Below are 23,281 nucleotides of genomic sequence, written 5' to 3'. Positions count from 1 at the left end.
TTTTGAGAGATTTTCTAAACATCAATAAAGAGAGTTGTCTTTATATAAGCTAAGTTTCATCTTGCAGTTGCATTATAACTTTCTAAATTGCACATATTTATTTCCCTTCATACTCTTTCGTTATCCCAAGAGAATTTTAAACTCACTTCTTAGTATTTTGCAAGAGATTTAGTGATATAAATAACTTAATGTAAGAATTACAGAACAACCAATATTAGCTTTTTCCCATCATAAGAATTATGAAATAGCCTTGCAACACATACAATCTTTGTTTTGGAATCAGAATGAAAATCAACTCTAATTTTTGGCTCAACAGTCCGAAAAAATTGAAGTATTATGTCTAACTTCTTTGACTGAAATTCAGAGTTAACTTCTTAGACTACTTGCATTTGCATGAATATTATACGTACTTGTGCGTAGTTTGTTAGACCAAGGTCTCAAACAACACATAATGCCAAGGATGTCATTGTTTGGAGACAAGCACTACCCAATACCTTAACCTTCTTTTTTCAATCCAAAAACCAAAAAGGAAAAGACAAAAGAAAACAACATAGTATGGGTTGGGAAATGGATATAAATTCATCACTTTCTCAATAATAGTTCAATATCAATGTGACTTGCTCTCATCCACTTCTTTTCCTTTTTTTTATATAGAGATTCGAAAGGCTACAAAATATAGTTGGCAATACATTTCATGCAACTAAAATGTTAAGACGAAGAAAATGCTCATCACGTTGAGCTTAATTGTCTAAGCTTCCAAATTCTAGTGATGGGAGTTATGAAATATACATTTTCACAAACTGGTACCCCTATTAGCAATGTTGACAAATGGGCATAAAAATCCTACTGAGAAGGATGGTACTCTAAGAGGACATCCATATATGTTATGGGGCCAACAGATGGTACACCCAACATTTTAGTTTTGGGCACCTCAAATTGGTGTGTGTCATTGAAAGACACTATTCATTACTCTTTTTCAGTAGAAAAAAGTACACCAAACAAGTCATTGTCAGTAAAGAAGAAGAGAAGAAAGAAAGGAAAACATTCACTTTAATTTTTTCCTTTTTGATTTTAATACTAGAAATTTGCTTTTACAGTGACTGGGGAATCTCTAGAGAGAGAGAGATACAGATGGATAGATGAGAAATTCGATTCTCTTCATCTCCTTCGTTGACCAGTCTTTCTTCTTCTTCTTCTTCTTTTTGTCGTTGGAAGACGTGAAAAGAAAATCCATTTACTACTTTCTTCTGTGAAGAGAGAAGAAGGAGATGTTGGCATTGGGTGAGACTGGAGGAGGAGAAATGGAGAAAGAATTTGAATCAAAGCTTCATCTTCAAAACCCAGATAACAACTCAGTTATGAAATCAAAGAGTTTTGTGTTTAGAGCACCTCAAGAACAGTTTAGTATTCAAGAGTTTCAATTAGGGAAGATCTATGGTGTTGGTTCTTACTCAAAGGTACTTCCTTTTTCACTTTTTTTTTTAATGGGGTTGAAAATGATTTTGATGGTGAAATGGGTTTTTGTTTATTTGAAATCTATGAGAATTTTGAGTTAGGTATGAAATGGGGTTGTGGGATCTGATCAAAAGGTGTGAACTTTACTCAAATTGGAGTCAGTAAGTAATGAGGTGCCAATTTTGGTAATCACATAATTTTGTGGAAATTTTGATGATCAAAGTAGACAATTTTATACTCAAATCTGAACTGTTTGAGAAAATGCCAATAGAGATTAAAGGGTTTATTACTTTGAAGTGAGCATATGATTTAGGGGGGAAATCTCCATAATAGATTTGCAAACAATGGGTAATAGATGATACACTCATAATTTTCTTTGATTTTGTTTGTTTTAAAAAAATTTGAATTTTGATTTGTTGTCATTGGTGATGCTGTTTAATTGGTGTAATGTTTATGGTGGTGTTGTTGGCTAATTGGAAGAAGTTTGTTTCATCATCAGGTGGTGAGGGCGAAAAAGAGGGATACAGGAATTGTATATGCGTTGAAGATTATGGACAAGAAGTTTATTACGAAAGAAAATAAAACATCGTATGTTAAGTTGGAACGGATTGTACTTGATCAATTGGATCATCCTGGGATTATTCGTCTATTTTTCACATTTCAAGACACTTGCTCTTTGTGTAGGTATTCTGGCTTTATTCTCCGTCACTATTGGTCTTTATGTTTGTATTGTTTGTTCTGTGTTTGTTCGTTGTTAGCCTGACATGGTTCTGTTTATCATACTTTGAAGACATGGCACTCGAATCTTGTGAAGGCGGTGAACTTTTTGATCAGATTATAAGGGTAAGAGCATTTCGAATGTTTCGTCTTTGTCTGTTTAACAATTCAGCTGCAATTGAGGTATGAGTCTTATGTTATTTACTTGTTGGCCTGGTACAGAAAGGTCGTCTATCAGAGAATGAAGCACGCTTCTATGCAGCAGAAGTGATTGATGCCCTGGAATACATGCACGGTGTAGGATTAATTCATCGAGATATTAAGGTATTTCTAGTTTCATTCAATTTCATATGATGGGCATGTCAAACATGCTAACAAGTTTTCTAATGACAGCCAGAGAACTTGCTACTTACTGCAGACGGGCATATTAAAATTGCTGATTTTGGTAGTGTAAAGCCTATGGAGGACAGCCAAATATCAGTCCTTCCATCCGTACCATCAAGTAAGTTTTCACAATATCCTTACAGAACCACTTTTCTGTGAATTTTGATTGGTAGCTTAAATGATAAACTTGTGTGAACGGTGACCTATCCAGGTGAAAAGGCATGCACCTTTGTCGGAACCGCTGCATATGTCCCTCCAGAAGTTCTTAATTCAGCTCCTGCAACTTTTGGGTAAGGAAACATTTTGTTGTCGGAAGACTGGTATGTTTTTACACTACCAGCATGACATTTCGATTAGGCGAAGTACTGACAGCATATCTTGTTCCTTTACATCCTAATAAATCTCTATTTGGCAAAATTATTGGTTTTTCATTATAGCAGCTTTTGCGCACCTTTTCCCCCCCTCATGGCATCTGACTTTTCTTGTGTTAAACAGAAATGACCTTTGGGCATTGGGATGCACCTTGTATCAGATGCTATCTGGAACTTCTCCCTTCAAAGATGCAAGTGAGTGGCTAATTTTTCAAAGAATTATTGCCAGAGACATAAAATTTCCAGAGTACTTTACTAAAGAAGCTAGAGACCTTATTGACAAGTTATTGGTAAGAGCAAATTAATGAAGTTGTATCTAGAAATCATAAGTATAAGCTCGTACGAAACTGTATGTTAAGTTCCTTGAACTGTTTCGGGTCTTTTCCTTCTCATCATTCATTCATTCACTTTTTTTAGACATGTAATTTTTGCTTCGCATTACTTTAGACACCTCTAATTGTTCGCTTTATTTCAATTCAGGACACAGATCCCAGCCAACGACCAGGTGCTGGGCCTGATGGCTATGCGTCACTTAAGTCACATCCCTTCTTTAAGGGTGTGGACTGGAAAAATATAAGACGGCAATCTCCTCCCAAACTAGCTTTAGAAACCAAGGTATACTCCTGCAATGAAAGTTGAGCTTTGTGTCGATGCCCTATGGAGCTTTCTTGTTTTCGAGGTTCAGAAAGTATAAACTTGCACCTCACATAAACCCTTTTGGTTTCAGGCAGTGGAGGCTGATGAAGCTCAGGATCCTGGGTGGAATCTTTCTCACATTGGGGATGGTTCATTTAGTTTCAATGATGGGACTAGTGGTGCTGCTGCCACTTCATCATCTGAAGCATCTGCTCACATAACTAGACTTGCTTCCATTGACTCGTTTGATTCAAGATGGTATCCATCAAAACCTTTGCATTTTTCGTTCTATGCACATTGTTGGAATTAATTCCTAGTCTTTTCTTGGATTTTTTTTTTTCTTCTGAATTCATCAACTTCGTTACTTTCTTAATTGGGTTAGTTTTGGATGTTTCATCTTTTTGTTGCTTGATATACTTTTGAATCACAATCTCAACCTTAATTAGAGTTGTTTTCTTTCGTGGAACTAGGACCTCTTTTGAGAACTATCAAATCTTTAAGAGAAGATTTTCCATCTAACTTGCAGTTTATCACAAATCAAGCACATGAATTCTGTTATTAGTCAATGGTTAAGTTGTTTGCATGTTGATTGAACAGGCAACAATTTTTGGATCCTGGGGAATCAATCGTTATGATCTCAATGGTGAAAAAGGTACAGAAACTTGCCAACAAGAAGGTGCAGCTTATTCTTACCGACAAACCCAAATTGATTTGTGTGGACCCTGCGAAGATGACCCTCAAGGGGAATGTGTTATGGTCCGAGGCTGATAACCCCCAAGACCTTACCATTCAAGTAACAAGTTCTTCAAATTTTAAGATTTGCACGGTATGCCTATTCCTTTCTTTGCCTTTCATTCTTAGCTGTGCCCACTTTCTCTGACTCACTCTCCTGAACTTTACTTTTTTCCAGCCAAAGAAGGTAATGTCTTTTGAGGATGCAAAACAAAGAGCTTGGCAGTGGAAAAAGGCAATAGAGGCCTTCCAAAACCGGTGATGATTTTGTTTGCGGATACACAGTCACCCACATTCTTTAGATGTAGAGATTTTAAAGGATAGGATGCTCCTGCAAAGAAATTCTATTTGATGTATGATGTGGGGACAATACAAGTGCAACCAAGTGAGATTTTTCTCCAATGAATCGCTTAAGTTAATTCTTTGTCTCTGTTTTTTAATGGAGCTTTCGTTAATTCTATTTGATGTATGATGTGAGAAACTTCAACCAGAAGAATTAAGAAACTAGAGAATATGAAAGAAAGTTTGGTTTGTACAGTTGGACCTTTGTTGTTTGGCTGGGATTCCTGAGATCGTTGGTTACAGCTTATAATTGAAGCAGTACCGATGTCTTCAAGTTAGCACAGTCACATTAAAACGATGCCTCCGGTCTTCTTAGGCCCATGTGTTACAAAATGGGCTTCAGTTACATTGCATCATATATATGAGAATGACAAGTGACAACAAAGTAAAGGCAGATCAAGGACTAGGTTTGGTTTATGAGTAAAGGAGAACATTGATAATTTTCAATGATATATTGATATATTGTGTAGTGTCAGCAAGAGAATTTTCGATTGATAATTGAGTAGGTATGTACTATGGAAGTGGTTGCCACTCCAATAGCTTCCTTTACGGCAGTAGTGGCTTCCGTGGGATCATCAAAAACATTGTCTCATCTCTCTTGGAGAGTCAAGGAGCCAATCATATCCTTTAATTTTGTTAGCTTCCCTGCACAAACAAGAGCTTAGCATACAGAAACGACAGAAACCACTGGATTATAATAAACAACGATACAAAATTGCAACACCGAAAAGAATGATGATCAACTGTTTAATTACCTTTTGAACGGGCGTCCTGCAGCTTTGGCAGCTCTACAACAAGAGAATATCGAAGAGGAATCATAAGCCATGAACAACTTCCAATAATAAAATTATTAATAAATTCGATAAAAATCTAAATAAGTATAATGAAACTACCTTTCTAGAAGATCTAGTTTTCTGTTAATTAATGTCTCTAACTTTAAGATTTCTCCTTATTTCCATCTCCTCCTCCTCCGGAGACAATTCCCGGATACGATGAATACCAGGCATGTCAGAAAATGGCGTAACATGAATACTAGCCATTTGAGGTAAATCCAAGAAACAAAAACTCTACAATCACAAAAAAAAAAAAAAAAAAAAAAAAAAAAAAAAAAAAAAAAAAGAACTTACAAGCAAAACAGAAAAACCCTAAAATCAAACCAAAAACCGAAACAGGAAACGATGAAACGAACAAACCAAAACATCAAAATTACCTGTTGGTGGATTGATATTGCGACGATGGTGGGTGCCTGGTGGTTGAATAATTCGAAGGTAACTACGGAGGTGGTATGGTTTTCGAAGAGAGAGAGGCTTGAGAGTTGAGAGAAATAACGTGACACTACAAGAAAACGGTTCTATTGCCTCACGTATTTTCTACTAGGTGTGGCAATATAAGCGTTATTGCCGCATATAAGCTTAGGTGTAGCAATAGGTAGTTTTATACCCACCGGTCTTGTGTGTTGTGGCAAAAGAGCAATTTCTTGCCACATATGTTTAAAATGGTGTTGCAAGAAGGTATATAATTTACCAGATTTACTATTTCAATTTTAATCACATGCAAAATATTTTCAAAACCGTCCCAAACAGAAGATTTCGACCAAACATAAATGTCTCCATATAGTTGAATAAAATATACTATATAATTATTCACATTATCTCTCAAAATAACCGCATGATCCGTAAGTCCAGTCTTATAATTTCTTTTCTTTTGATTTGGAGCCAGAACAGCCGCCCCTTAATCTCTCTTGCACTCTCTCGATGAGAATTATTTCTTCTTTATGATACCTTATCATCATACATAGACTACAAGCACTAGTTTTCCTGCAGCATGTTTATGTACAACTTGATCACAAAAGTCTTTCATAATTCATTCTTAAACAATGGACCTGTAGTGCTCTTCCTAAAGAAGCTTTTGCTTTCTCTTTTACTACCATCAAAGGCCGTCATTTTCTTATGGTATAAAATATTCTAATACCATATGAGGTAGATTTCTTATTCATACATAATTCCACTCTTAATAAAATGGTTAGATCTTAAAGTCATTTTTTTTCTATTCGCGATCTTAAAGTCTTTACCTTCTGTTGCAGCTTCCATGGACATTGAAGGATATTCGATCTCGTCGTTTCTCTTTGGTATCTAGTAAGTCTAATTTCAATAAATTTGATTGAACTTTGAGATCGGAAGTCTAAACGTTTTTTAATGTTATGTTTTTGATAATCAATTTTGTTCAATTGTTTCTTTCGCAGGAGGACCATTGAACCCGATGAAAGATTATGTTTGGAGATGAATTTTCTTTTCTTTTTAATTTACATAGTTTGTAATTAGAGATCTAAACATATTACGAGGATAATTATTGTAATCAATCAATGGTTCAAAAACGCTGCAATGAAATGTTTCTGTTTTTCTGGAAGAATCCTTTTTGGAATGTTTTTTCTTTTTTGCTTTATGTTCTTAAATTAAAATTAGTACCGTGTAGAAAAAAGAAAAGAAAACAATATTCTTCTGATAAAAAAAACGAAATCAAATATGGTAACCCCAAATTGACTCACTAGTTCCGTCATATGCGTGGCAACAAATTTTAAAAATATAATAATATTGAATATAAATAAAAAATTAAATCAAAAATATATTTTTTTCCCTCGTGCTATTGCCTCACTATCTGGAGTGGCAAAAGACTCAGCTTTTTCTACAGTATAATAGAGGTGTGGCTATAACTTCTTGCCACCCAGGTTGTTGCCACAGGTGTGGCCAAAAATAATTATGTGGCAATAGGATTTAGCCACACTAAATATAGGTTCTAGCCACATGAATGACGTGTTGCAATACACCATCTTTCTTGTAGTGTGAGTTGGTGCATGCCGGTGTAAATTTGGTTTTATAATTGGAGAAGATTTCTTGAAGGGTCAGGCTTTCAATAAAATACAAGGATCATCCAAACTGGCAAACTTAAACCGAGTCCAACTACTAAACCGAATCCAACTACATTTAAAAGTCTTAAAGATGATACAAATACAATATAGACAAGAGACTGTTTAAAGGTAGAGACAAGAAACACCAATCCAAATAATGAATTTAGCTAGCTCATTGATGTGTAATGCAATGTGAAATGTAATGAAGTTAAGTAGAGTAAAAGAATGACTGTTGTTCCGGATATAGAAGCATGTCTTACCTCAACTATATAGTTTCATCTAGTTGGCCATCAGTCTCATCAGTCATCATCCCTTCTAGTATCTCATATCAAACTGTTCTTTTGGTGAGAAAAATAGGGGGTGCCGGTGAATCTGTACTTATCAAACGTGAATAGCTGGCCATGCACAAAAGTTCGACAATGTGTATGGTTCCTGAGTTTTTAACCACTGGATATTTACTTGATCTTGTAGTGCTGCATCCACATATGGGTACTGGGTATGGAAATTAAGCCATTAAACTAGCACCTTATGTCTCTATCTCAATGGAGTAAGGGAGCTTTTATTAAATTACATCAATTGTAATTAACCAATTTAAGATAGCTTTTGTCCCCTGCAAGGAACAATTTAAGAAAACAGCATAGTATGCGCAACGGATAACATGTATATACATAACTTACAACCGAGATATGTACCTTTGGACCACTTCACTGGATTGAATTAATATTAATTTGACGGTATTTTTCTCAACTGAAGTCCATGGCATCTATTTATCAACACCCTCAAACAATGCAACATGAATCAATTCCATATTCCCTCTCCACGACTTAAATTGCTAAGGCCTGTACCTCTGTGCTGTAATACATAAGAATCCTGTCCTAATTTTCTTTAATGTTAATGAGCAACTTCTCATAAGTGATACAGTTATACTTTAGAGAGCTACATTCTCCAACTTATTAGTTGCGAAGGTTTTCCATTTCAATTACTTTGTTAACTTTTGATGCTAAACAAAATATGTATCGAGCAATTCGTTTTTAGTGTTTTATGATTGTTCTTTTATGAGCTAAGGAGGAAAAGCGAGAAAGAAACAAGTGCTCGCTGGTTGGAACTTGTGCAGTATGCTCGCTGGTTTTCTTCGCCATCTCAAACCATTGGGTTCTTCGGGCCGGACCCAAGGGGAAGCAGAGAAAGCTCCACTTTGGGGTAGCAGCCTTGGAGGCAACAAAATAGGAACCCTCCGTTGTATTTAATATGAAGATAGGAATAAGGAATGCTCAACTGTGAAAAGAAATAGGACGAATATGAGTATCTAAGATGATGAAGAAGTAATTATCCAATTGATTGAAATCAACTTCAGTGGGTTGCTAAGATTTCTGAATTAAAAAAATTGATCTCCCCATCTCTCATGATAAGTTTTAGGGTTTAGGGTTGTGTATATCTAACTCCTTTAAAATCCTAAGCTCATAAGGCTCCACGTTGGACGGTGACCCTCACCCACTCACAGAATTGCTCCGTTTCACTTTTTCTCAAAGGAGAGAAAAATAAGGCTTTTGCTTACAAAATAAAGAAATTTTTTTATTAATCCGGAAAAAAAATCAGCTAAACCTAAACCCTGCCGAAAACCCATAACCCTAGCCTTCCATCTTCTCTTCCACTTTCTTCCCCTTTCGTATTCTTGGTTGTTTTCTAGATTATGAGACTGTAGCTGTAGTTGCTTCTTATCTCTCCCGTTTCTCTTCTTCGAGCCCTAGGTTTTTGTTTGTTCTTTCGCTGTCTAATCTGATCAATCTTCGTTTTGTTTGTTGCAGAAATATTTAGGTTAAGGTCGTGGAAGCTGTTGCGGCTGGTGGAGGAAATCGATGAAAAGAACCAGGGGCCGAGATGCTGTGATGAAGTATCAGTGAAGGAGAAAAGTTCGATGGTTTTGGTATTTGAAGCTCAATTAGGGTTTGTAAGTGCGTGTTTTTTTGCGGTTCTTCCTTGCTGCTCTATTTTAAATCATGATTTACAGTATGGTGATTTAATTCAAGGTTTTTACTTTGTGCTTTGTGAGCCAAAATAGTTTCGGAAAGATGAATAGAAGAAGAAGGTATACATATAGAAACACTAGAACTATATTTTTTAGGTTTTTTTTGCTTCTTCTAAATGTTTGACTTAAGTTTATACTTAATTCATTATTTGTATTGTTGATTTGATTTTTAACAGGGGTTTCTTCGTTGGTGTTTACAGGTTTTGGTTGGTATGAATTGTGGAGTTTTGATTTTGATTTAACTTTTGTGAATGGATTCTTGCTATTGTTTTTTCTTCTTAGCACTTTGGTCCTTGGTTTTGTTTTGGGTTTCTATATAATTAATCTTGCAATTCTATTTTGGGTTTTGGCTTACATTAAAAAAATGATTTGAGGAGATCCCATGTAATTACTGTGGAGGAAATCCTAGAGAACTAAAAGGTCTATTGGCAAGCTTGACATCATATATTGCAATGCTTAGGATCACAAGTTATCAAAAAATTTCCTCTGTCAGGAAGTTTCCGAGAACCAATTCAAGCGTGTCAAAATTTTACCATGAATCATTTTGAAATGAAATTTTAATAGTTTGGGTTGGTCAAGAATTTTAATATTGTGGATTAGATTCATTTACTATCTGATTTGTTCTGATAATTTGAGAATGTCAGCCTCTTTTATAAGACATGGACATATGCTAATTGTGAAATTATAAGATTTATATTAATGTTGATTTGCTTTTATAGGTATCGTCAGTTGGTCTGCTGGATTGAAATTATAAGATTTATATTAATGTTGATTTGCTTTTATAGGTACCATCGGTTGGTTCGCTGGATTGAGTTTGTCTGCTCTCTGGTAATCACTTTCTGTTTACAGATTCTGGCATAAAAGTACTTCTCAAAGCTATTATGAAAAAACCTCTTATAACATTGCTGTCAAATTCACCCTCTCCTCTAGAAATGCCATCAGTGTACATAACATCGACATAACCACAATAAGTGAAATTCGGGAAAGGCATATTTTTCCTGCTAATGTGAGTATTTTCATTTTTCAAATAGCATTCACTTATTTATGATTACCATGGGGTTAGTATGATTTTCCCAATGAACTTTAAACTAATCTATGCAGCTTCTAATGTTTTCTTGTGTACGCCAGCCGCTACCAAAGTACCCCTCAAAAATGGTTGACAATATCTTGCCTACCACGCTGTAGCAAGAAGCCAGTGGGTGATAACAATGACGTTTGGTGCACTGAATACGAGACTAAATTCGACATTCACATCCAAAGATGAAGTTCCACCATAATATTTTATATCATCTGAGGTTGCCAATACCTATACACATTTGTTAACCAGGTGATCCGGTTGTATTTGCCACCCAGGTTCTTGGTGCACTTTGGATGGTGTAGAACATAACAAGGTTCCACGGTTTGCGCCGATCTCGATACTGAGGTCCAGAAGTTGTTTTTTCACACCGCTATTAGCCGTTAATTGAGTCAAAGGTAAAAAACCTTACGACATATTCTCCACTTTATCTTGAACTTTAAACCGTCATAACTGTTCTTAATTAAACAGTACAATGTATGCGATAATTGCACTTGACTTAAATGTTTTTCATATAGGGGTTAAACGAGTCGATGTGAGGCCATGCGATCTAACTCTTTTGCAGTTTTGTAGCTAATATAAAACCTAAGTCATGCGAGTCCATGCGATCTAACTCTTTCTCTTGAGTTTCTCTATTTTTCGCTGAAATGTCAACAACACCATGATAGAAACTAATACGTTTTTGATTAGATTTTCTATTAAATATTTTTTGAACAGAGAGGAGGGTTTTCATATTTTGTGGTTTGAATTAGGTTAATACCGATCGTTCGTGCAAATATGAGTAATATCAAACTGACTAGGTTGATATATTAATCTGTGATAATACGTACAAATAGATTATGCATAGGGTTTCTTTCTATCCTCTTTGCTTTGATGTTCGGTTTTTTACTGTGTGTACTTTTGATATTGTAGCTCCAGATTAGGTTACTATATTAATCTGTGTACTTTTTAATATTTTTTAGATCAATCGTGCAAATAGGAGTAATATCAATCTGATTAGGTTGATATATTAATCTGTGTACTTTTTAATATTTTTGTAGCCTAACTGGGATGGTGTGTTATCAATCAATTTAAAACCCTAATTTACCTTACTGTTGAATCCTCTTTCAGTGCTAAATCTTCTTCAGTAGCATATCCTATGAATCAAATATACTTTCGGCCAAACACCCGCCGATGGCAGTGATTGATGATGGAGCTAGAGAAGTAGTAAAGACGGAAGCATCGATTCAAGACATGAAATGATCCATCCATGCTTCAAACATGGAATGCCCCATGCTCCCAATATAAGCTAACATGAAGAATTAAGATGGGTTTTAGCTACTGCTCGAGTTAGAGAGAACAAGGAAAGGTGATGTTGTTAATGCTTGGTGATGGGTAAGAGAAGACAGTGGTCATGTCTGTGATGGTTGTGGTTATCGAGATTTTGATGATGATGACTGTTTCTTAAGGTGCCGTTTCCCATGTTCCTCCCTGTATTCTCACCATGGCTTTTGGAAGAATCAAGGTATCTTAAGGTGATGATGATGTCATAATTAATGTTGCAAATTAAGCTTTACATTTTCATGATTTGTAGTTTTAAAACGCCATTCCTGTAAATATTCTGCTCAGATGATATTGTTAGTCACTGTTATTGTACCGAAGAAAGTATTTTAACCAGGCAAAGAAAGTACTCACTGTAAAGTATTTTAATTACTTCTTCGTTTTCCACCAGACAAAGAGCGAAAGAGCGGAATAGGCAGAGAGGAAGTCTTCATACTTCTGTTCGTACAAACAGGGAAATTTCCTTTAAAGAAACTGACAAGGTACCGCAGCTTTTCTTACTTTTTCCTTTGATAATGAACACTAGTACAATATTGGTTTTTCGTCACGGTTTCCCTAGTCACGGTAGTTACCAGGAACGAGACTAAGTTTTATTTGTCTCGGTTAAGTTTTGTTTGTCCGGATAAAATTGTAATCGAGACCACTTCGTATCTCTTTGGACACGGGCCTGCACGACGCGAGTCTAATCTACATCGATCCACAATATCTTATCTCTTTTGACACACGAATACACGATCAGAAGTTAGAGCTACTTTTTCTTAACCCCCATTTTACTCTCCCACGACCTACCTACAACTCCACTTTACAGTGTATCCTACTGAATTTCCACGTCTATTCTTCCGAGCAATCTTCTTCTCTGTCTTTCATAATCAAATGAAACCCTTATTTTATCTATATTGCATGCCCGATCTGATTTCGTTTTTTTTTTTCCGAGTACGATTTGGAAGTTCCAATCAGACGACCAATGTTTCTTTTGTCCATCTGTAGATCTCAATTAGATTGTTATGGTTAAAATTAGAGGAAAACGCAGTAACAATGAGGCTTTTTCTTTCGTTGTTTCAAGGTAACACGTCTAGTAATTTTCTCTTGGTGTTTTATTGGATCTTCACCAACTTTTTATGATTGCTGCTATTTTGGGGTTTTTTATTGTTGTGGAATTAGGTTATCTCTGTGAAAACTAACTTTTTATTGTGTGAATTATCTATTTTCTTATGGAATTGGGGTAAACAATTTTATTGTGTTCGATTAAGTTCAAGCTAATTGATTTTTTTGTTCTTGGTAAAAGTATAGAGTTATATTCTAGAGTTTTCTTATTTGAAAACAAGGCGAATTGTTTCTGCAATTTTGATTATTTATGAAATTTAAAAGTAGGTACCCTCGGATAAGCATTGCCAAAGTGTGGGAGATCCATGCCTTTTCTCTTTATGTGTTGATACCTATTTTAAAGATGAATTGGCTTTTCATGTTGCTTTGAAAGTGAACCCAAAGATCATAATGGCAACTAATCTAGTCGAGACCATAAATTCTCGCACTTATAAGGCCTTGCATTGGATAAAAATCAGATTATCCTTCTTGATAGACGATAAAACCGACCGGTTTGCATTTGATACCTTGGTATCGTTGCTATATAAATTCCATGTGGGTATAAATTAGTTAACCTTGATTAAAGCTTCCCTGGATTTATCACTGAAAGGTTCCCATATTGGTCAACTTCTAAACTTCTGCTTCTGGTCAACTTATTTGACAATCTTGAAATTTATAGCTTAGTAATGCAAATGTGAATTTAGCTATTGAATTTATCTGTGATCCTATCTATTTTGGATAAAAAATGGAGACAAGTTAGCCCGAACGAATATTAGTAATATTCAGATCTTATTTGTTTTAATATTGTTGTATTAACAATAAAACTTATGCTTCGACTTATTTTTGTGTAGGTAAGCAGTGCTAAGATGAGCAGGAGTGATGAAGTTAATGTTGAAGATGAACTTGGTTACAGATTAGGGCATAAAAAGGATCCTTTTATTTTAGCTGCCCAAGCTAATCAAGTCTTTTGTGCCAAAGAACAAGGAAATTCGAGGTGGTCTCTTGTTATATCATCCCCTTTAAAAGACTACATTTAAGACGACGATGTCGATGAAAATGCTGAGGATGAGGTAATGTTTGAGAATCATCGCCCAGAAGATAATGTGACGGTATATATGAACTCACTTTATGTGGACGATGATTCTGACACTTCTTATTTTCACGATGGTTGTCAGGGGATATACATTGATCCCAGCTTTGAACAATAAGATGTAGTGACCCCTGGTAAGAGACCCACCAGTATCAGTATGTTAACTGGACAAGTAAACTTTCACAAGTAGAAGCTAGATTTGTTTTCAGTTTGTAATTTCACAAGCCGGTAATGTACCCGAATTTGATTGTCTTTTATCCATGCCTTATTGTTGCAGGTAACTCCCGCTGCTTGTTATTATCGAGGAAGGGAGGATGGATTTTGTCTATCGTTGTCGTGCTACGGTAGATTCAAAATCGTTTTTCGTTTCTGCATTCTATTTGCACATATAATCAAGTTTGTATCCTGTTTTACTTGTTTAGCAAGAGCTGCCAATTAGACATCCTTAGTTATGTGAAAGTATTCTTTAGTTGGCGTTTTCATTTTCTTTTTTAATTTTTTTGTTCATACCTGAGTGGTGTCACTTCTACGGAATGTTAAGGACTGTTATCTATATATATGCAGTATGTTGTTGATTATGTTTTGTTATCAATTGTAGGTACGCAGTAGCACTCTTTCTCCTAAGTTTGTGGTTTTAGTATACCATCTAATTTTATTAACTTTTGATTTCTGGCTTCTCCACAAGGAGCACACACACTTCCAACCATTTCCATGGATGAAGTTGGCAGTACTGGATCTACTCTATGGAATTTGGAAATTTTAATGGTGATAGTGGTCTGCGAAGTTATCAGATGGTCCATTAACCACCAATGCACCGTGCATAAATGGCTTTATATGGATTCAATGTTGCTAGGTAAGATCAGACTCCATGGTGTTGGTACTTGGTTCTAAAATCTATCTGATCTCTGTCTATATAATGGCACGTCATGGACATGTGATGTTGACCTTTACTTTCTGCAAGGTACATAAGCATTAAGAATCAAGGGCAATGAAGATCATGTGCTGGTAAGCTAGCTGGGGGTATACCAACCCCTGGTAAGTCCTTTTTTCTTTTCTTTTACCTGTCCATTTTCTATGTTGGATATATATTCATGTTATGGCTGTGCGATTAAATTTTTAAAATCCTTCGGAAAACTAGTTGACCAAAATTACTTTGTGCGAGGTAAAGAAAAGCAAAAAATATCTTTTCAGTTAACGACATGTTTAGTACTGTTTTAAGTGTCTTGGAAAATATTGTGCTTAAGATTTGATGCTTCTTCGGTTAATATTAACCACCGTCTAAGGTCACTTTATTTTATACTTCTAGAAACTTATCAAGATGTGGAGAAATACTCATGTCTCGTGATTTATAATTTTGCACCTCTGAATTTAGGATCTTCAAACATATGGTAGTTTCATTACCACTGCGCCAACCGATTATCATTCAAACAAATTGTTTCCTTCATTTTGTCGTGGATATATCAGACCATCAACTTCAGCTGTAGTGTTTGATCTAAAAATCTGAAAAACAATGACCAATTTGGCTACATTTCAGGAACTTCTGGAAAAGTGTATGCAGACAGGCAATATGCCATTCAATTCCAGGCACACCAAGCTGCTAATGCTGACAGATGCCACACATGCGATGTCATAGACTTAAATGCACTAAGATACTTAAACGCACTAAGTATATTCGCGTAAAGGTATTACATTGATCTATTCCTATGATCTCAATGAGTTTCTCTTTGGATAAAGAAACCACACCTGTGAAGCTGTGATCACTTCAATGAATGCTCTCAGTAAGACCGACATGGAAGTGCCAGGCATTCTGTTGGGAGTGAATGTGTGCACAATTATCAGCACTTCCATGATTAGATTTCTGTTGGATAATAGTCATTACAAGTACTCAGTATTGTAAATAGGCTTTCATCATTTCTTTCTTGTTCAGTCTTTGTTAACATTAAGCTATATTGTTTATGGAATTTCATGTTAAGGATAATGTTGTTTGATTTATAATTAATGAAAATTCAATTTGTTGTTAGTTACTTCTTTGAAGATTTTTCTGGGAACAATATTAATCTCAAAAACTGTGCACAACAGCTTAATATCCCTACATGGAGATGCTTGGTTTGGACACGCATTGGTCACGGAGATAAATGTACTCCGAGACCAATGATCAAGTTTGGACACGGTGAATCTAAATATTCCGTGTCTAAAACACAAACTTGTTAGGGGTGAAATAAAGTTACGTGACTAAAGATATAAAGTGGTCACGGTGAAATACCGTGACCAAATGGAATACTTTTGGCCTCGCAGCCTTAGGACACGGTTTCCCAGCTAATAAAATACCGTGACCATATATCTTTAGTCTCGGTAAATTAGCGTGACGAAAACTCATTTTTGTACTAGTGGTAGTTGTTCATAGTGTGTAGGCTTCTAATTTGTGCAAATTAAACATGGCATCGTCAAAGTGTTGGCTTTTGACACATTTATTTTGAATAATGTTACATCTTGGAAGGACTTGGGCGAGGCGAAGCCGAGCTTTACCAAATCAAATGGGGACTTGGGCGAGGCGAAGCCGAGCTTTACCAAATCAAAGAAAGAGGTTGTGATGCATTGTATTTGTAGATTGAATTGGTGAATCAAGTTTGCGAAGCTGCCCGGGCGTAGTACGGGCATAAAATCTAGTGTGACTTTAATGTCTGATCCGATATATGTTCAGTTACGATTCAATTTTTCAGGGATTTTGATGATGCATGTAACTCCATTCTACTTTCCGGGGATTTTAGTTGACTCAAAATCAATATCTACTTAGCCTACATGTTGACATACAACACCCTTTCTTGGTTCAAAACTTGCCTGGAATTCTTGCTCCAGAGACAAACAACATGTTACAAATACAAGTACTTCAAGATTGCAAACTATTCAGATGCGTTTTATCCTTTTGGGCTTCTTTCATCACCATCCTATATGAACATTTGGACACGATCCATGTGTTTTCATTTTTGATTACGATACTAATAGACCATGGATCATCAGTGATCAAATTTTATTTAGTATGTTGGCTTTTCAGTATGGAAATTTAACTCAAACAGCTTACAAACAACCTTATGCAACTATGCTGTTGTCCGTTGATCATATAGTTTTTTTAAGATAACGGGGCAACACACTTTGACTTTATTCATGCTCAATGATACCCTAACATCTATGACTTGTTCTACTGCCGCGTGCTAAATAATTTGTGGATCGGCTCAACAAAATTAAGAAAGATATAACTGTTATAAACATGTAATTATCTTTCTTTATAATAAGGGACCCAAATCGCCACATGTCAGCACCACAATCACACTTAATTTTGGTGAAGCCATGTCAGCACTAACTATCCTATCATCGCTTGTTGATTGGCTCCTCTGATAAGACACTACAACCCCGAAAGGTTAAGTCACAATACACTCGGCTAACCCAATAGTCACCATTGTTGCTAACAAATACGAAAAGATAGATACGAAAAGATAAATACGAAAAGATATATCGTATCCTAACCGTCACAATCCATGCGGTCTCAAATCTTAAGATTCTTAACATTTGAGGATATAACATCGTTTGGTAACAGACCAACATTATATATTCATGCGCATACCACAACACAACTAACAAATTCATCCTTCCATTCCCAAATTCCAGAATAATGGCCGACGATAGAAGATGCAAAGAATCAGGGAAGTTTATCCTAACAGATCTTATGGGTACACCGACAGTGAAGATTTTAGGCAGATATTATTCCCAAAGGAATCGGGGAAGTAATTATTGACGCATGGATAAATTGGTCACATATGTGGAGTCATTTCAAAATTTTCAACCTTACTGAGAATGGACTTCCCATACGTATCTGCCTCGGAAGCCTGTTTGCAAATATATAACTTTAATATTCAGTTTAGAGATCCAAGTGAACAAGAAATATATTTCGCGACTGAGAAAACTTTGCCAACGTGTTCAAACGAACATTTCCTGAAGATACAAAGATCACGCAAAGCCGGTGCCCCATGTACATCCATCCTTGGTTACAGAAACATCTAAGGAAGACAAAAGGAGCCAGAACCTTAATTAACCAAAAGAAGACAAATTCAATGGAAGAACTTGATGATGTTTTAACGTAATTGAATCTGAAGTCGGATGTACAACGGAAAAAAAAGGTGAGTTTGCTATGCGCGTCGAATTTCCGGCGAGTCCTACTCGACGTAGTAAAAGGAACGGACAGCAGATACCCTACATCTCCAAGTAGCCAAGGATACAAATTAGAAGATCACAATGGCTACCAAATATTAGTTATATAAAACACCAAATTTGTTAAAAGTATTTTTTACCCGACATCTATTGTGATAACAAATAGAGGGAGTTTTTTACATCACAGTTTACCACTAAATGTGTTTTTCCGAGCAGTGTTATGCATATTAATTGTCGAAAATTTGGTACCACAAACCATTTAGACACTCCCGGTGCATATAATGCTTGTGTTAATGATATCTAGGGTGAATCTCGTTTATTACTGGGATGCCTTTGTGTCTAGCTCTATAAATAGAGACTTTAATGTTTGTCCATTATACACATATCAATAGAAATCTCTTTCTCTTCTTCCCTTTACGTTGTGTCTTCTTCTCCTCTTTCCCTATTTTACAAAACGTTATCAGTACGCTCTAGGCTGAGCCAAGTTGATTATCCCAAAGCCGAAGCAAATCATAACCAGTATTTCCTTCAAAGACACGAACACTATACATAGAGACCTTATTTTAACCTTTGTTCTTTATAATTTTACGGTGCATCTGTTCACGTTTATCTGTTCTTTTTGTATTTTTTTTTTCTTTTATTTCCCTCATGTATGATCCTTGTACGAAGGATGGATTATGGATGTATACATGATTAATCATGCATTTTATATGATCCATACTAATGTTTATTTCGTCCTTTATGTAGATTCATATTGAGTTGTGAGGGAGAACGAACGCGACGAGGCACAGTCAAAGGCTCGTTATTGTATTATTATTTTTATTCGCATCTTGCACTGTTCCACAAATTTGACCAGAGATTCAGACGTGTTGGAGATGTAGGGTATCTGCTGTCGGTTCCTTTTACTACGTGGAAAAAAGGTAAGGTATCTGATGAAAAAGGCATGTATATAACATAACACCATACATGAACTTTCATCACAGAGGGTGGAGGTGTAAAACGTGCCGTCCCGGCACAATCCAGTCCACGAAGTCGCGTGCTTAGCGTGTTACGTGCTGGGATGGGTTGTGCCAGAAATTCAGACGTGGTGTGCTGTGCTGTGCTAAATGACGTGCCATGCTGTGTTGTGTCAGAAAAATAAACGTGTTGTGCTGTGCTGGGCTGTGCTAGCACACTTATTTTATGTTCTCCAAAATAAGTATTTTTGAGATATTTTAGTTAGTACATGTATTATTATATAAATAAATTAGCATAACGAAAATAAAATGTCAGAAATGGACTAAAACAATGATTTTTTTATGAAATATGCATCAAATGTGATGTATTGTGTAGTACTTTACGCATGACGTGGCGTGCTTTCTTCGCGTGTTGTGCTGTGCTGTGCCGCGTGCTAACACGTGCCGCGTGTTGTGTTGTGCCGCTGTGCCTATTTGTCTAACACAACACAACACAACACATTAAACAAACGTGTTGTGCTCGTACTGGGGCGGTCACGTGTTGTACCGTGATGTGCTCGAATTTTAACGTGTTGTGCTGTGCCATAAACATGCTGGCCCGCCACAATTTACACCTGTAACGGAGGATATGTATCTTGTATACATTTTTCTGATCTTCGTGTGTATAGGCCACAGTTCTCTAGTATCAATGGCGCAACACTTGGAGCTTGGAAAGTGACGTACAGGAGTGTTGTAGAAAAATCAATGAAAAACTTGATTAAAACAAGGTGGAAAGTAAAGAATTTGTCATATTAAATACTAATATAGATAATCAATTTGAGCTCAAACTATTTTACTCGTACATATATGGCAAATTTTATAGATGTCAAAAATGAATCCTTGAATTAGGTTCATACTTGTACGTGTTCTTCCCGTTCATGTTAGTCTTCATGTGCAGGTTCTTGTTCTAGATATTTCACTTGAAATAGTTCCGCACTAGAAGAACTACTATACCATTTTTGCTATGTATCTAACAGCAAAAATAGTTTATCGTCTCCGGTGATTGATCTAAAATTGCTTCAAGCGTAATAATCCCAATCGATATCACCATTATTCATGCTGTTTCCTGCGATTTTATTTACGGAAGTGGATTAGGGTTAATCATGATTAGAGCTATTAGGTTAAGTTTGGGACATAATAGTATATACCAGCATTTTTTCGGGGAAAAACAATTTTTTGTTCTTCCCCTTTGTCGACTCTAAGTCAAAAGCAATATGCTGTGGTCGATATATTCTAATTTTCACCCTAAACGAATTAGTTTTCCCTATAACAAAAATCATTATTTATAGGACATGGGTAATCGATTTTGCCGAAATATTTTTCCGATTTCCTTTCTTCTCTAATATTTTTTATATAGAGAAAGCAAAAATAAATAAAAATCCATCGAAAAAATGGTTTACGATTTCTATTTTTCTAGTGGAACCGTAATCACCAGAAATTGGTGTTTTCTTTCTTCTCGAAAAGATAATCTATGGAACAAATGGTTTACAGGTTCCATCTCTTTAATGAAACTATAATCATCACAGATCGGTGTTATCGCATTTTAATTACCTTTTCGGTAGTTAATCACGTGCATGGTTGGTTAATCTACGGCCAATTAAGTTTGGCATCTTCCTCCATTAGATGAAGATCATGTGATTTAAATTTATATGGTTTCTAATTTTTTTATACAAGAAATCATCTCTCAACCAAAATGGGTTTCCATATGCGGTGACTATAACGGCAAATTTGTATTTTTATTTTGTCGGTGAAATTTGATAAATCGTAGAAACCAATTGGTGTTAGTTTTTCTTTATCAATTTTGCGTATGAGATACAAAGAGATTCATCATTATCTATTTTTTTTTTAGCAATATGGTGTTTATCTTTTACGTCAATTCTAAAAAATGACCATGGATCATTGATTTCTATTCCTTTAAAGAAATCATTCAAATAGTGAATTTTTTTAAGGCCATAACGATAGTGATTTCTTTATTTTTTTAAAAAGAATGATATAAACTAATTAAAAACGGTTTTCTCAATTGATCCTAAAAGGATGAGATTTCGTTGTTGTGCTATTCAAAATAGCAAACACCAACGAAGCGGAGAATTGCTGCATTCCCGAGGGATATTTAGCAATACTTAGTTTTCTTCCTTATTGTTCTCCAAAATTTTGAAGTTCTTCCACTTGTAGTTGGAATTGGACACTAAGGATCAAAGAGTGCACACCTGGCTTGTTAGCTATATCATTAGTCCTTGTTGTGACTATATCGATCTTGATATAATTTTCTTTTGATAAAAAAGTGTCCATAATTTCATTCTAGTTTATTATCTCGTTGATCCTTGAGGTCATGAAATTATTTTGGAGTTTTATTTGTATATTTTGGCTGTAACTAATAAAATACATGGTTAATGTTCAATTTGTATCTCAAGTAGATTACAATTTTGGGACAATTTTTTTATGGTTCTTGGAATCAGTATCTATCGAATTAATCGGATAATACATTACGATATTTGTTTTCGTTTTTATGAGATGAAAATATTTCCGCCATAATCAGGGGGAGACTATACACTACCAGCAAAAATTGGTGTTAATTAATTTTGATGTTATATCAGTTTCTCTCTCATCATGATAAAATTGAAAAAAGCTGTTATTGACTAGGCGTGAAATGTCTCATTTGCTTTTACATAAGCGTTTGCCTTTTGTAGAGGAAAATCCAGTCACATCTAGTAAAATATGTAGCATTCCATAAGAGGCTACTGGTAGTGCTTCAATTGAGTGTACCAAAAAAAAGATTCACATTCTCAAAGTTATTAATGCTATGGGCACTGGTACCATCAATTTTATGATTATTTTTTCAAGATATGCATACACTTGAAAATTGTGTGGGATCGTATTGTAGAATATTCATTTAAAGTAGCTACTGAAATAAATGACGATGGTTTTGAACCCCTCTGCAGAAAATATCGACATATGTGATTGGTTGGCATACAATCCAAATTAAGTTGGATTAATTTCTCGATTAACGCAATTTCGGATCCAAGACTTAACACCTTAAAACTGCCAAGCCTATTACTTACAGGTTGGTGTGGTTATAATGCATCATTCGAGAAATTTGTTCGTTGTAAAAAAGATTTGAGGGTTTCATTTTTTTTTCGAACCCTAGGATTGATTCAACAATATTCTTTTCTCCTTGAATAATGCATATTGGCGCGGTAGTCTTTAAAGGACTTGTATTACATTCAGAGAATATATTCAAATTTGTAATCCTTGTAGGATTCAATTTATATCCAGGCAGCCACCTGACTCGATTATATCAGGTTTGACAATCCTTTGAGTATTTTTTTTTTTTTAAAGTTTTGCAAAGTACCAAAATCCGGATTAGTTGATGTTATCAACTTTATTGGTCTCTTGTGGAGTCATTAAAAACACAAAAATCCACGCTTTAGCAGCATGATTCTATTTTTTCCCTTTCTTAAATCTGCAGTTGGAACTATGCTAGCTTAAACTCGTCTTTGAGAAAGACTAGAGTTATTATTTTGATGCTTATTTATTTTTTATTTTATTTTTTGAAAAACTCATATAGTTGGGTTAGCATCGATAAATACGTCAAAAGTTGTACTCTTTTCCCTTCATTTCAGGTTTTTCCTCATGTGGTTTTCCTGACAAGGTTTTAACGAGGCAACATCTTGTCGACGATGAATTTTTATTCAAAATGTTGAGATTGTGTTCTTTTTCCTTCTTACATATATTTTTTTCCCATGGGGGTTTTTGCGGAAAAGGTTTTAGTGAGGAAACATGGTGGTCATCCAAGGGGGAGTTGTATCAATTTCGGTTATTTGGTGGATTCCCACCATTAAGTAGGTCATTTTGTTAGACCACATCAACATAACCATCTCCCGTGAATTTGGATATTATTCTAATCCATATAAGGTATGATCACAAATTTTGTTCACCTAAGGTACTGT

General features: G+C 35.5%; 1 protein-coding gene and 1 long non-coding RNA gene across 2 annotated transcripts; one reads left to right on the top strand and one right to left on the bottom strand.

Moving 5' to 3' along the window:
- Positions 1-1,077: 1,077 nt before the first annotated feature.
- Positions 1,078-4,832, top strand: LOC113313515 (3-phosphoinositide-dependent protein kinase 2-like). Its single transcript, XM_026562300.1, has 11 exons — positions 1,078-1,457; positions 1,955-2,135; positions 2,246-2,298; positions 2,395-2,496; positions 2,566-2,674; positions 2,768-2,846; positions 3,052-3,217; positions 3,408-3,542; positions 3,655-3,821; positions 4,161-4,389; positions 4,474-4,832. The coding sequence occupies exons 1-11, from the start codon at positions 1,269-1,271 to the stop codon at positions 4,555-4,557; spliced, it is 1,494 nt and encodes a 497-aa protein (XP_026418085.1). The 5' UTR covers positions 1,078-1,268; the 3' UTR covers positions 4,558-4,832.
- Positions 4,833-4,856: 24 nt separating this feature from the next.
- LOC113313516 lies at positions 4,857-22,765 on the bottom strand. The gene is made up of 4 exons (XR_003341919.1): positions 22,756-22,765; positions 16,953-16,957; positions 5,393-5,408; positions 4,857-5,282 (listed from the first exon to the last, which is right to left on the bottom strand). It is a non-coding gene; the product is annotated as an uncharacterized LOC113313516 (long non-coding RNA).
- Between the last annotated feature and the right edge of the window lie 516 nt (positions 22,766-23,281).

This window comes from Papaver somniferum, chromosome 9 (assembly GCF_003573695.1).
Source record: "Papaver somniferum cultivar HN1 chromosome 9, ASM357369v1, whole genome shotgun sequence".
In the NCBI taxonomy this organism is placed as follows: Eukaryota; Viridiplantae; Streptophyta; class Magnoliopsida; order Ranunculales; family Papaveraceae; genus Papaver; species Papaver somniferum.
The sequence above is the reverse complement of the archived record's forward strand: the minus strand, read 5'-3'. Positions and strand labels throughout refer to the sequence as shown.